This window comes from Clupea harengus, chromosome 12, assembly GCF_900700415.2.
Source record: "Clupea harengus chromosome 12, Ch_v2.0.2, whole genome shotgun sequence".
Classification (NCBI taxonomy): Eukaryota; Metazoa; Chordata; class Actinopteri; order Clupeiformes; family Clupeidae; genus Clupea; species Clupea harengus.
The window spans coordinates 23827607-23843206 of NC_045163.1; the positions used below are offsets into that span (position 1 = coordinate 23827607).

Here is a 15600-nt window from a genome sequence, read left to right on the forward strand (position 1 = left end):
CTTTTGATTACTAAACGACTTCTCTACCTCCTGTACCACTGTCTATTGATCATCTCGTCACTTTGTTCGTGAAATACATAAAAGCATGTGAATGTTCCGCTTCTATGAAATCTGTTCTCTATACCTGGAAATATGCTGTACATGCAGGCCCGTGGACAACAGTTCTGCTCATCCATACAGAAACAACAAGGCATTGGCTGTTTGAAAAAATACCCCCACAATGTATGAAAAGCTGGAAGCCTGAAATCCTAAGGTAGCACACTACTTTGGCGGTTTCATTCCAGCCCCCTGCTGTGCCGTAAGCAGTGGAGAGAGGGCAACGTTAGTTCCTAGGACAGTGGCCAAGGACATCCCAAACACTGGACCACTTCCCTTCGGCCTGCATTGGAGGAAGCCCATAAATAGAGAGGTGGTTTGCAGGCACTTGAGCACCTCTCCGAGACGGAAGAGAGCGAGCTTCCTCTGCGCGGCCAGGCAGAAGGTCAAACAGTATTGTCCCCTGGGCAAATCCCTGGCCACCGGTACAACAGGAAGTCAGGAAAGAGAGGGATATTTCATCATTATGTAATGATACACCATAACAAACCACAGCACTCATATTTAAGTATGCCCCCCCCCCCCCACCCCTTGCATCCTTGGATCATTCTTCCAGTTCATTTGCAGTGCTTGTGGAAGTCATTTGTCCTCCATCTGGAGTGGACACCCAGAGGAGAGGACCCGTTTTTGGCTAAAAACAGAACTCACCCCTCTGCTCCATCTGAAGGAAGATGAGGGGCTGAGCGGAGCGGAGGGATGCAGCTGCCAGGCGTGTGCTGATTTACGCCGCTGACTCAGCACTTTCACTGCGCCTCCTCCTCCCCTTCACTCTTATGTGGAAGAGGTGGATGTGATCATGATGGAGAGCGTTTATCGTAGGGTAAATAGCAGCCTAGGGGCACTCAGGCTGGCTTGGGCTTGTGACCTTCTCTGCCAGGGCATTTGTTAGAGGCAAGCTTATTCACAGCTTAAAATAAACACCGGGTATCTTATTGGGCTGGCGATTACGGTGATAAGGTCTCTGTTTAGACACGGGGCCCAAATCAAAGAGAGAAATCTCGGGGAGCACTGAAAACAACAGGGGCCGAAGTTCATGGCCGGTGAGGAGAAAAGGGTCCTACAAAATCTGCTGACAAACTCGGACAAAGGCAGACAGTGCATCCATTCAAACCCTCTTCTGGTTTAGCATTGATTCCACCTTCAGACTGGAGAGGAGCAAAAGGCCACTGGAATAATGACGCGGAGGCGGTTTGAATAGAGTTGCATAAGGTTCACATTTATTTTGCATCAAGTTAACATTCTAAACATGCTGTGGACATTTCAGGGTCACACTACCACAGGTAGCCCCCAGTGAGAGCATCAGCAGAGAGAGGCAAAGCTGAGGCCGGTGAAGACAACCAGACAACCGGGCATCACAGACGTGGTACTTCACACCTATTTATAACATCACAAGACGAGTGAAATTAGAAGATGTCTGATTTGAATTTTTAAAAGTAAACGATGGAGGTCTTCTGACATTTGATGATGATGATGATATTGGTCAACTGTTACTCATGGACCATTCGAGACTCACTGTACAACATGTTATTAAATTCACAGTACGAGATGTACATTCAAGTCGCTTGACACCAGAATATCATTCATGACAAAAGCCACTTTATAAGACGAGCTCCAATGAATGACCGTGCTACATTTATGGCAAGTACAACTACATGATTTGATTGAGGGAAAGGGTGATTTATACAAATGTGCTATACCTTGCTTAGCCCTTGATGTGGCTATCAGTCGCTACCTCCTCAAATCTGATGGCTGAGTAGAGTGGTGAATGTGGCTTTTTAGTACACTCAGCCATGATTGCATCTGCTTAAAAATATGACCTCAAAATGCCAATGCATCAGTGAATGTCCATCGACCTATCAGCACAAAGGCTGACGAGGCATTCCAATCCTCAGATTATGTTTCAGTAGTTCATCTTTCAGGAGAATAGATAAAAAAAAAAAAATAAAATAAAAAAAACACATTGAGAGGTGGATGGAAGGAGACTGAAAAGGAAAAACCTCTAGTGGCTTGTGACCCACCTGAGAGAGAGAGAGAGAGAGCGAGAGAGAGAGAGTGTGAGAGAGAGAGAGAGAGAGAGAGAGAGAGCGAGAGAGAGAGAGAGAGAGAGAGAGAGAGAGAGAGAGAGGAGAGAGAGAGAGAGAGCGAGAGAGAGAGAGAGAGCAGGCTGAGCACTCAGTGCCCATGTCCGGCTCCCGAGAAGGGTGGCCAGATCAGTGTGGAGCCACATGGTGAATCTCTGCCACATGGTGAATCTCTGCCAGGTCACTAAATGCATCCCTGAGTGTTTGTGTCCTGAGCTAGACACCACCTATCGACTAAAGGCAGAACCCCTTCTGTAGACCTGAGATCACAAAAACAAAACAAAAACAAAAACACTGACAGAGGCACTGCCCCCGGGACAACGGAGTGGTATTTGGCATTTCACACGGAAAGTGATTCTCACATCCCCTCTGAACTATTGCATTAGAACAGAGCATTTAAAAAGAATAATAATTAAAAAAAAAAAAACACCTCTCGCTTGAACACAGAAAACTAAAAGGATATTTTCTTTTAAAAGCAGAAGAAAAATGTAACATTCACAATGATCATCAATACAAGAGAACAAAACATACAATCTAATTCAACATGTTTAAAAAAAAAAAAGACAGCAAAACAAGCTGATGAACTACACGAGCAGTACATACTCATGGCTGCATGGTGAGCATAGGAACACAATGGAGGCACTTGAAGAGCCTGGCCACGGCGTCAAACAGCCCCGAAGGCCACAGACGAGTGGGGTACATGCACAGCATAGCAAAACCTTCCAATCTGGCACAGTTACTTCACTTTAATCATTGTCTGGTGCAAATATGTAAACATTCAGACACACAAGAAATAAGATTTTTTTTTTTTTTTTTTTTTTGCAATACTTGGAATGTTTTCAGGGGGCAGAAAACAAAAACTGGTCAAATGCAAATGTGTTGTCAGTCAGTTCCACCTCGACCATCGACCGCGTTTGGGTGTGCGCTACTTGATTCTTCTGGCTGGGTTCGAGAGCGCTTGTCTCTTAAGTCTTGGCTCACCCAGAAATCTACTAATCTAACTTGCATAATATAGCACCACATAAGATTATAACGCTTTCTAACCAGTCCAGGTAAGAAACACACCCAATGGTCTCCTGTTTTTTTTCTTCTTCTTTTTTTAAAGTTAAAGTTTAGCACTTAATCACTCAAATCCTCCACACACCAGGAAAATAGAACCCCACCAAAATCACAGATATCCCAAGAAAATAAAAGGACAAAATATATCCACTACTGGGAAGTACAATGTCCCCAGGACCTAACACTACTCAATTCTATATGTACTTCAACAAAAGTGATTCCTGAGAATTATTTCTTAACACAGTACAATACACTCGCTTTTACCCTGTTTAAAACACAAGTCTTCAGGGACCTCAAGAGAAAGACCAGAGAGGTCCTTAGACGGCAACTGGAACCCTTTGGCGGATGCATGTGGAACACACACACAAACACACACACACAAACACACACACACACTCTCTCTCTCTCTCTCAAATACACACACACAAAAAAACAAAGAAACACACACACACACACACACACATAAACATAGCACACATACACACAGAGAGCACAGTTCTAAAAGGACCCTTACCAAATGAAGCATGTTCAAAAACACGGCTGGCCGTACCAATATCTAACACTTCAGCATCCATTTTTTTCCCTCTTCTGTATCACAATCATGGGGCTGTTCGTTCTGTTCTCACACTGTGCATATTGCACTTCTCGTCTCCACGGCAACTGGAGCATGTTAAGGTGGCACACTGGGGCGTAGTCTACTGGCCAATCGACTGGTTAGTCGCGAAATGTACAACGTCCTTCCAGTGGCCCCTTTCATCACACCAACAAAACTATACTTTGACTCTTTGGTGTAGGCAAGGACAATCAAACCCAAGAATAAAAGCTATCACCCGTCCACTCCCTTCCACAGACTTCCATTGTGTGGGACTAAAATACCTGTATTGTTCTCTAGAAGTTAAACTAGCAAGTGGAGTGGAGGCCAAGACACAGCAGTAGGCGAGTATGTCTCAATGCCTCTTGATATATATATATATGCTATATATATGCTGCATATAAAGTTCTTAAAGCTCAACTACACGCTGTAATTGACGACATCTTTGGACACTTTTGGTAGTTTTTAACCAAGAATTTCATGATTAAAAATAAAACAAAAATGGTGACGAGTTGCTGTCGTTTATGCACCAAGTCCGACTATGAGAAGAAGGAATATTCTACACAGGTAAATTCTACACAGGTTAATTCTACACAGGTAAATAGGGCAATCAGCGCCTGAACATGGAACAACTGAGGTAGTATATTTGGCTAGCATGCAGTTCAATCCTGGCATCGCATCTCCAAACATGAGAAAACAAAAACGTTGACGAGAGTACATCCTTGAGAACTAGTCTGGGCAAAAAAATAAAAATAAAAATACTGGCTACACTGTCAACGTTTGATTTAACAGATTTTTTTTGTAAACTGCACTGTGACTTGCATTGTTTTGTGCATTCTGGAACAGAATCATACATTCATCTCTGTCGTGTAATAAATAGATATAGAGGGGGGGGGGGACAACTTTGTTTTCTTAAAAAGCTGCTTGTCACATTCACAAAGTGAGCTGCGGGAGGGGAGTGGCTTGTCAGCGGAGCCTCCCCCCCCCCCCGCAGCTCTCTCCTCCTATTGGACGGTGGGTTTACGGAGGCGTGGCTCAGTTTCCAGGTGCAGATCGAGTGGTCAGGCCAGCGGAGGACACTGTGCTGAGGTTAGACTTGCAGGAGTGGAGGACGGCTTTGAACAGCAGGGGGAGCTGTTCCAGGGGTATGGTGACCATTTTACCTAAAGGAAGAATAAAATGAGACAGTCAGAGAGGTCACAGACAAGTTCTGTCTAATCAAAAGAAATGGTGAGCCCAGAATAGAATGGATGAGAAGGATTTAGCTAAGAAGATCAAAATGGCCATGGTCATTGTATGGACTAATGAACAGCAGCGAGTCTTTTGCACAGGGGAAGAAAACAGTAACACTGTCACATCCCAGCACAGACCATCGCACAGGCCTGTCAGGCAGAGGAAGGCTTGGGCATATGATGGAAGCATGGCTACCATCATAGTGAAGGAATAGCCTAGCCAAAAACCTGGAGTAGCTGTCCAAAACTGAGCATCACAGGACTAATTATGAAAAACAGTCTTATTCAGCCTTGGTAACACTTACTGACTTGGATACTCTGCAATATTATGTACTCTCATGAATTTAGCATAACAATCTCATACAAACTTTAAAATTAGAGGCATAATATTTGATGGCATAACAGTTTATTATGATGTTAAATTTGTATCTAATCAACTTCAGTTTCAGATACAATAAGAATCTTCAAGGCCAGATTGAAAACAGCTTTTTGACGAAGGTCATCACTAGTAGAAACTGAGAAATTAATATTATATATCACCTTTTAACTCTTGAATTTCTCCTTCTATGCTTTTACTGCCATTTTTGTATTGCTTAACTCCTTTAATGGTTTATTGAACTCTTATGTGTTTTTATTATTTTATTCCTTTTAAACTTGATTGATCTTTCTGTGGTTTCTATGGCAGTCTCCTTGTATTGGTCCTTATCTGTATTCAGTCTGTGAAACTGAGCTTCAACTGTGAAAGGTGCCATACAAAGTAGATGCTATTGACTTGAGACACATTGATGAACCCAGGAGACAACCTTGGTCATTACCAATAATGTAAACGAGGCTTTGCTATTCCACTGGACATGACAGGATTAGACATCTGACGGGGGTTGTATTTTGATCCTGTGTGACTGTGTTTTGGTTGGATGTGTGTGTTCAGAGGGCTGTGCTGTGGGCAAGCTGACCTGCGATGCAGCGGATCTCCGGCAGGTACATCATGATCTCGGGGAAGCGCTTGGGCTGGTGTGGGTACTTGCTCTCCGTCAGGTCCTGGCACACGTACCAGTAGCGCTTGTTCAGCTGCTCCACCTGCTCTACGTTGGTCAGGCCTCGGATGTCTGCGAGGGGACGCACACACACAATAACACACTTAATAAAGTATCCATCTATCTATCACACACACAATCACACACTTAATAAAGTATCCATCTATCTATCTATCCCACACAATCACACACTTAATAAAGTATCCATCTATCTATCTATCACACACAATCACACACTTAATAAAGTATCCATCTATCTATCTATCACACACGCAATAACACACTTAATAAAGTATCCATCTATCTATCACACGCACAATCACACACTTAATAAAGTATCCATCTATCTATCACACGCACAATCACACACTTAATAAAGTATCCATCTATCTATCTCACACACAATCACACACTTAATAAAGTATCCATCTATCTATCTATCACACACAATCACACACTTAATAAAGTATCCATCTATCTATCTATCACACACGCAATAACACACTTAATAAAGTATCCATCTATCTATCACACGCACAATCACACACTTAATAAAGTATCCATCTATCTATCACACGCACAATCACACACTTAATAAAGTATCCATCTATCTATCACACGCACAATCACACACTTAATAAAGTATCCATCTATCTATCACACACACAATCACACACTTAATAAAGTATCCATCTATCTATCTATCTCTCACACGCAATAACACACTTAATAAAGTATCCATCTATCTATCTATCTATCTATCTCGCAATAACACACTTAATAAAGTATCCATCTATCTATCTATCTATCTATCTATCTATCTATCTCACACGCAATAACACACTTAATAAAGTATCCATCTATCTATCTATCACACACAATCACACACTTAATAAAGTATCCATCTATCTATCTATCACACACGCAATAACACACTTAATAAAGTATCTATACATCTATCTATCTATCTATCTATCTATCCCACACGCAATCACACAGGGGTATGGAGCTGAAGGGGGATCAGTTATCATGGACCCAAACACACTTAATCAACTTCCTGGTTAATAACAATTGAATATGCAGGCGACAGCAGGGGACAATACACAGGAAGTGTTTGTGAGTATGGCTGGATTGCCTGCTTTTTGGCACTGGTTACTTTATGTCACCCTAACCGGGCTCTGAAGGCCTTGTGTCTATGTGTATATGTATATACAAATAAATATACATATACACAATTGTCAACCACTGATTACTTGTACCTAAGCCACCGGTGCCCCAAGGCTGAGGAGCAGGATGTTTTAAGACTGTACAGTACCAGTTCCAGACCATGCCTGCCTTACTGGCAGAAGGGTCATGGACTGAGTCCTCTGGGGAACATAAACACTGCTGACTGGGTGCTCTTTCTCTTGTTTTTATTTGGGTGTGCTGCTCGCGAGCACAGCTACACGAGTCAAGAGATTGGGAGGCGGACGGTTACCCTGGTTGAGGAAGTTGATGGCTTTCAGGCAGGCGTACTCCTCGTTGCTGATCTTCAGCTGGTGGAACTTGCGGAAGAGGCAGATGAGCCTCTCCATCACCTCCATGCTGTCCTCGCCAAACCTGAGCAAATAATCAATATCCAATTAAACCGCCAATCAATCAACCAATACATCAATAGGATGTTTTTCTCTTTAACATTGGATGAGCTACAACAGAAACATCTGTTCCCTGGCTAGAAATGCCCCTAAATGCCTGGCTTGTTCTACTACAAAGCAAAATATATGTTCGGACTTGCTAACAGCCCAAAGCAAGCCCACTACCACTCCCACTCCCACTCCCACCCAACCACAGGGCCAGTAACCCACAGAAGAGTCTTCTGTCTCGTGTGGAAATAATCTGACATCAGGAAACATCATTACTGGACATCACTATAATTCCTTCTGTGAGAGGAAGGGAAGCAACATCATACTGCCCTTTCTCCAAATCTATATAAGAGCAGAAAGGAAACTCAATAACACCTATATCCTCAAGCTAAATCCCTTTAAATGAAGTGTGTGTGTGTGTGTGTGTGTGTGTGTGTGGGGGGGGGGGACTGACCCCTGCAGCTCCTCATCACTGGGGGTGTACTTGGTGGTAACGTCGGCCAGGTCCCCGAAGACCTGCTTGCTGTAGATGGTGAGACTGGCCAGCAGGATGAGCTCCTGCCACGTGGCGCTGAGCAGACGCGTGTAGTCCTCGATGGACAGATCGCAGAAGAAGGGCAGACGCTTGATCCACGAGATCTGACGGAAGAGCAGCTCGTCCGCCAGCCGGCACAGCAGCGCAAAGAGCTCCACCTGAGTCACGCGGTACCTGAGAGGAGGAGAAGACAGGAGAGGCCCGTAGGCAAAATAAATTAAATAAAATAGGGGGGAGAAAAGCAGAAAGCGAGAGAATAAGGGAAAGCATTGTTTTAGCATTGTAACTAATAATAATAAAAAAAATATATATGTTTCCACCCTAATAATTAGTTTCTCATTTGGCTTAAAACAAAAGCTCTGGCCACAACTGAGAACTAGGTTATCTTTGTTTCAATTATTTGGCTTTTGACAGCAATGGCATGTTACCCAACACTGTTCCACTTAAAGACACCCTCATCATCATCATCATCATCATCATCATCTCACCCTTCTTCGATCAGCATGGGCGTGCCCAGAGGTGCCAGGTCTTCTGCTGCCACCAGCTGGGACACCAGGGTCTGGGATTGTGGGTAGAGGCTACGGGCGGGCGTGGGCAGCATGCCAGTCTGGGTGTTGTAGCCGAAAAGGTGCGGGAGAAACTGGTAGTGAGGGGGCACGGGTGTGCCCATGTACTGGTCCCTGTAGGTGGTGGAGTAGCCATTCATCTCCAACAAACGGCTGAGGAAGAAGTGAGAGACAAACAGAGAAAGAGAGAGAGAGAGAGAGAGAGAGAGAAAAAGAGATAGAGAAACAGAGAAAGAGAGAGAGAGAGAGAGAAACAGAGAGCATTGTGGTTAGAGAATGATTATGACCTTCAATCAAATAATGTGTTGAACCCCTCTCTCTATTGTAGCTCAACGAGGGCCTGCGGGAGAGCGAGAGCGAAGGCATTGTGGTTAAGAGGATGATTTTGACCTTTAATGAACTCATATATTGTGCCCCTCTCTGTATTGTAGCTTGCATACATGCAGTGACGTGGCAATAAGCACATTCTGAAAGCATGACGACTGTCAACACTCCTTTTCTCCACCCGACAGGCGTACGCAGTAGCAAACAAGGACATCTATTGCCAGGATATTCAGTTCAGCCCAGTGTTATGGCTGAGGTGGCATCTATTAAAAAAAAAAATGTCAAAACAAAGTCCTCCACTTCTGCAGTGTCAGTGTGTTCCCCAGGTGACCAGCTGCGGAGCTTTCAGCCGCACTGATGTAAGAACAGTGAGAGGTGGGGTCACTGAGCACAGGAGAGGTGACCCTGAGTCCATGTGGGGTGGGGGGGGGTGGGGGGGGTCACAGGAGTGGTGACCCTGAGATGGGCTCCCCCAGCAGCCCCCAACGGTCCGTTTGCCGCGGTGGTTATCACCGCATGCCTGCAGATCCCGCAAGCACGCCAGGAACGAAAACACCCCCACCGCGGTTTCCACGGCGACGCACATTCTGACTGGCAGCCGGCGGCGCACGTGGCGGCAAGGTTTTACTAGCATTTTTAGGCTGTGGTGTCTGACCATCGGCACGCCGCTTGTTTACAGGTTTGGTGTGAATTTGGCATTGGGGAGGGAGCCGCACTGGGGCTGAGGTTCACAGGTGCGGTCTCGGGGCACAGCGCGGTCCTGGCTGGTTTACGGCCTAAACCACAGTGAGAGAATACAACACGCCTAACAGACTCCTGGGAAAACCAGACCGTGTTTTATTGCATTTTGTCAATTGAATGTTTTGTCAAGTGAATACAGTTGACATCTCACCACTTAATTGGCTTACATAACAATTATCACCAAGTGTGAAAGTCCCAAAATGGGTGTGCGTGCGTGTGTGTCGAGGGGAGGGTGCTACCCCCTTCCCTTTCTTTTCTTACTTTCATTTTACCTTCCCCTTCAGATTCTTCTTTTATTGTTTCTGCTCTCCTATTCTGCCGATTGGGATAACAACTGTCCAGATTCTCTTTGAACTGAACTGATGACAACACCTTCCTCAAAAGTATAATGAGGGAGCTCTGACTCACTTGTCCACACGGGAAGATGTTACTCATCTGAATGCTCTCGCCTTGCACCCCTTTTTGGGTCTAGTGATTTTAATTAGATTTATTTCTTTTTTGTTATTTCCCATAAAAATCCCACTCCTTACCTGGAGGACAAGGTAGAGATGGGGGAGGGATGGTTGCCCTCGGAGACCCCGTTGTCGGGGGAGCTTAGGTCGCTGTCTCCGTTATTACTCCAGGTGTGCTCCGCCAGTACCGCGTCCTCCTTGAACTCCTGGCCAGTCATGATGCGCTCGATCTCCTCGTGCGAGATCTACGGCCAGGGGAGAAACAGGAGGATGATGAGGAGGAAGCCGTTGTTAATGGCTCCATTTTCCACATCACTTATTCAGACAGACATTCCACATGACTCACTCAACACACACACACACACACACACACACACCCGATTTTGCCAGCTGCTTTTCTCCATGTTGAACACAATAAGACTGAGAGTGCAAACCCTCCATCCTGCTCTGCACTGGTTCCTCCATCAGCTGAGGCCAGTTGATATTTACCGCTATTATTACTTCATCTGAATTCACTGTTGAGGGGGGAGGGGGGGGGGGGGTGGTGTCTTGAACGAGGTAGGGCATTGTAGCCGCTTTCCCCTTATGGGTTTTTGTTAATTGTACCACAGAGTGGTATGGCTTCTCTTTCACAAGCAATCGCTGGCTGGCTGAAAATCAATACACAGTATTTGTAGATAAACAAAGAAGATAATATGGTGTCCACAGAGTGAGTGAGTGAGTGTGAATGTGAGTGTGTGTGTGTGTGTGTGTGTGTGTGTGAGTGAGTGCGAGTGAGTGTGCGTGTGAGTGAGCGTGTGTGTGAGCGTGTGTGTGAGCGTGTGTGTGAGCGTGTGTGTGTGTGTGTGTGTGTGTGCGAGTGAGTGTGCGTGTGAGTGAGCGTGTGAGTGAGCGTGTGTGTGTGTGAGCGAGTGAGTGAGTGAGTGTGTGAGTGTGTGTGGGTGTGTGTGTGTGTGTGTGTGTGTGTGTGTGTGTGGAGGCAAGCAGCAGGGCTCACATGGGGCCCCGGTGCGAAGCGTTGAACCCTGCACTGCCGCCTCTCGCAAACGTCCTTTCTCTCTCTCTCTTCTCTCCGTTCTATTCGTTCATCTGAAAGGCGTCTGATTACTTTCTCAATGTGCGGGCGGGCAGAATGGAGATTAGGTCTAATGAGATAACCCAGGGCTTGTATAATGACGAACAGGCAAGGGCCAGCGCTGCTTTGTCTCGGGGGGCTCCGGGTTTTAAGCAGAGACGCAAGGACACGGTGCGGGCGAGGCTGACGAGGCGAGGCTGACGAGGCGAGGCGATGTCTGAATGCTTCGGCTTCTTTGGTGAAGCACATACAGCGGGAGGGAGAACATAATGCCAGGATTCTCGAGCACTGCGGAATGATGTCACGCAGTTTAAGAAAACAAATCTGGCATGCCACATGGGCGAAAGAGCCAGGGAGAGAGAGAGAGCAGGGGATAGAGAGAGAGAGAGCAGGGGAGAGAGAGAGAGCAGGGGAGAGAGAGAGAGAGCAGGGGAGAGAGGGCAGGGGAGAGAGAGAGCAGGGGAGAGAGAGGGCAGGGGAGAGAGAGAGAGCAGGGGAGAGACAGAGCAGGGGAGAGAGAGAGAGCAGGGGAGTGGGGAGCGGAGGAGATAAACGTGTGTTAAACGTGTGCAAGTCATAAATAACTCAGCCATTAATGGGGAAAAATTTACAGATGACTGGCAACAAAGGCATTGAAAACGCTGCCAGCATGTTACAGGCTTTGACAGGCAGGTTTTTCACTATATCAAAGGCCTCCCCATCGATCTGATCAATCAGTGTGGCCTTCAACGCCAGCTCTGAAGGCCACACAAGCTCCGCTGAAAACACACACACACAAAGCTCCCTCTTTCTTTCCCTTCTCCTCCGCCCCCCCCCCCCCCCCTCCCCAACCCCGCTCGCCGGCAGACACCACTCGTGGCGAGAAGAAGACAGAGTGGGAAGACAAGAAGAGCGCTGTAGAGCTCAGCACAAAACCCTCATACAGCACAGACACTTCAAATCCATTTCCTGAAGAATGCTCGCCGCGTTCTTTTGGGAAACATGTTTGTCCATCTTTGCGCTTGCACTTTGTTGCCCTGTCTGAAGGGGACGCGCACACACACACACACACACACACACACACACACACACACACACACACACACACACACTCACACTCACACTCACACTCACACGCTGTAGTACCGTTAGCAGGAAGGATGCCTAATTGGAGTTAAAGTGGCAGAGGGGTGAGCGGTGGAGAGAGGAGGAGAAAGGAGGAGGGGAGGAGAGAGGAGGAGAGAGGAGGAGGGGAGGAGAGGAGGAGTGGGGAGAAGATGGAGATGGCGATGTGGTGCTTAGAAGCGGGCGGGGCTTGGGGCTTACCTGGACTGGCCCGATGCTTTTGTTTCTTCCTCCTGGCATTCCATCTTCCCTGATAGCTGGGAGCGGCAGAAGAACGACAGAAGAGAGAGGGATAGGAAGAGAGAGGGATGGGAGACACACAGAAAAGAGGAGTAAAGTGAGAGATGTACAGAAGGACGGGGGAGAGATGACATAATACTGTCACTCTGATCATGGCTTTACATTTGCGGCACACAAAGGATTATATACAGGTGTTCAACCCGAATATTGAGGTTGATGTGGAATGACCCTCTTATCTATCACAATTCCTAAACAATATTCATACCCCTCATAAATCTCCGACCCCCTTGAGAAGTTTTGCCTAGCGTCGCTGCTTAGATTCAGAGAGGAGCAGAAACACTATTAGGAACTAATGATGAAGGTTCCCATCATCGGAATAGGCTGAGCGCCCTCTAGTGTTGAAAACCTGACAGTATCGATGGCCACACATACTAACATGCTTTTGTTGCAGAGCATGGGCCTGCTTGTGTGGCTTTTAATACTGAAATCCTCTCAGTACCTGTTTACCAACAGACTGTGCACACACCTTATTTTCCATTTTCCATTTAAAAACATCTGAAGGTGGGACACATTTAACTGACAGAAATCTGGAGGCCTTTGCGATTGTCTGACAGATTCAATTAATTCTGCGGTTTGTCAGCAGGGGGCAGCACAGAGCAGCAGAAATCAAACAGCACTCTCCCAACACTGTCATGCACTCCGTCATGTGTTCAAGACATCTCTGCACTCCGTCAGGTGTTCAAGACATCTCTCCAACACGGTCATGCACTCCATCAGGTGTTCAAGACATCTCTGCACTCCGTCAGGTGTTCAAGACATCTCTGCACTCCGTCAGGTGTTCAAGACATCTCTCCAACACGGTCATGCCTGAGCGTTTAACTCCGTCAGGTGTTCAAGACATCTCTCCAACACGGTCATGCACTCCGTCAGGTGTTCAAGACATCTCTGCACTCCGTCAGGTGTTCAAGACATCTCTCCAACACGGTCATGCCTGAGCGTTTTTGCCATTTTAAAACAGAATGTCCTGATGATGTACTTGTATGTCCTTACAATCTTGATGAAATCAAAGATGAAAGTAAATCCATTTATATCCTCATCTAACATTCAATTCAATTCAATTCAATTAAATGAAACTTGGTTAAGTGGTATTAGCTGTTGTTCTTGAGAGGTGGCTTGAGTATTCGTACACGGAAAGACATGAGAGAGAGCATGGAGGAACAGGCATTTACGAAATTACGTCATTTTTGAGAGATTCAGACAAAATAAAGTTACAAACATCAAAGATGTCCAAGATAATGAATCCTGCTGCTACACCCTACCCTCACCATAGACTCACTATGGAGTCATTCTGGTGTGGGACACCTCAGAACTATAAAGGCTGAAACTAGCACTCTATATATGGGGACTGTTTTTTAACAGTTAGGACACCATGCCCATCCCACAAAAATAATTGTAGCCAAATCCAGGCTGAAATGCACAATCCATGCTGTCGGTCACAAAAAAAGGAATTCTTCATAAAGTGATAATAAGAAAGAGAGAATGCGGTATGTTTCTGAGGAGGGTTGTTGTTACATTAGCAGGAGATCTATGGAATATGCTCATAATGTATACTAATGCTACTAACATCACTTAATGCCACAGGCTGAATATTACATAAAAAAACTGCAGTATTAGTAGTCACTTAACTGGGTGTTCATTTAAATTGAAACCCATTGTGTATAAACTAGATGAAGGGAATGAATGTGGCTGTGGATGAGGGCGTGGGAGGGAGGCTGATAAAATGGCTGAGCAGTGAGAAAATGGGGCAGAAATCCTGCTTCCTGATGACTGAACTCGCATTCATTCAGTCCCTGCTCTGACCTCTAGGGGGAGCCGTAGGCCATATGTGTCGACTCAGAAAGGAAGGCAAAAACTCCCACAGACATATAAATGCGCACGTGTTCGCATATTTGCGTGTGTAGATACATGTGCAGATATACTCTGTGTGTGTGTGTGTGTGTGTGTGTGTGTGTGTGTGTGTGTTTGTGTGCGCGTGTCCAACAGGAATGCCTGTCCCCTTAAGGGCCACCACTGCAGTGGTTTAAACTCCTATAGGAGAGAACTAGGCCAGCGGCATATTATTTATTAGTTCAACAACAATCACAAAAGGGGATCCTCCTACGGGCGTTTAGTCTTTCAAAGCCACACACACCCCAGTCTCCTCTGCATTACCCACAACCCCCCGTGTTCCTTGAAAGGAAACAGAGAGGGGGGCAGATAATTGGAGGCAGCTATTGGTGTAACACTAGTCCAGGTACGTCATGGTCACTGTCTTCTAATCGAAGTGTGTTCACACCTTAAGTGGATTAAGCCTATGCCTCTGGATGTTACTGGGACGGCTACCTGCCGGTGGTGTGTTGTTGGTGCGTGCTTGCGTTCGTATCTGATCGCCTGCGAGCTCAGATGTTGTGTCTGATTTGGCGGGGGTGGCGTTATCCTCTCCTTCTACTCCGCCAGCATGGCTAATCAAATGCCTGATCGCTATCGACAACTTTGCATATCGCACATCTCCCTCTCACTCTCTCCATCTCCTTATTTCTTTCTTTCTTTCTTTCTTTCTTTCTTTCTTTCCTCCCTCCCTCCCTCTCTGCTACCCTTCTCCAGTTCCCCGTAGAGGAGGCCAGGATCAAAACTGAACCACATCAAATAAATATATAAACCTGCTGGCCCATTTTGTATTTCCCCAAACACCCTTATCAGGCTTGAGGGAGAGGGAGAGGGATGTTGTTGGTCGGTTGGGTGCTGAGATGTGGGGTGAAATTTTGATTACGGGCGGCAGCGTGTCGGATCGGCGCCTCTCCGCTGCCG

General features: G+C 46.0%; 1 protein-coding gene across 2 annotated transcripts in view; it reads right to left on the bottom strand.

Annotated features, from left to right (window-relative positions):
• Positions 1-1291: 1291 nt before the first annotated feature.
• The window catches only part of nr6a1b (nuclear receptor subfamily 6, group A, member 1b), a 115610-nt gene continuing 101301 nt past the window's right edge, over positions 1292-15600 (bottom strand). For both annotated transcript variants that reach the window (XM_031577688.2, XM_012839843.3), the window contains 7 exons: positions 12715-12770; positions 10413-10579; positions 8740-8970; positions 8171-8425; positions 7572-7693; positions 6014-6166; positions 1292-4991 (listed from right to left, as the gene is read on the bottom strand). In XM_031577688.2, the coding sequence (XP_031433548.1) occupies positions 4864-4991; positions 6014-6166; positions 7572-7693; positions 8171-8425; positions 8740-8970; positions 10413-10579; positions 12715-12770 (1112 nt within the window). In that variant the 3' untranslated portion in view covers positions 1292-4863. The remainder of the gene's footprint in view (positions 4992-6013; positions 6167-7571; positions 7694-8170; positions 8426-8739; positions 8971-10412; positions 10580-12714; positions 12771-15600) is intronic.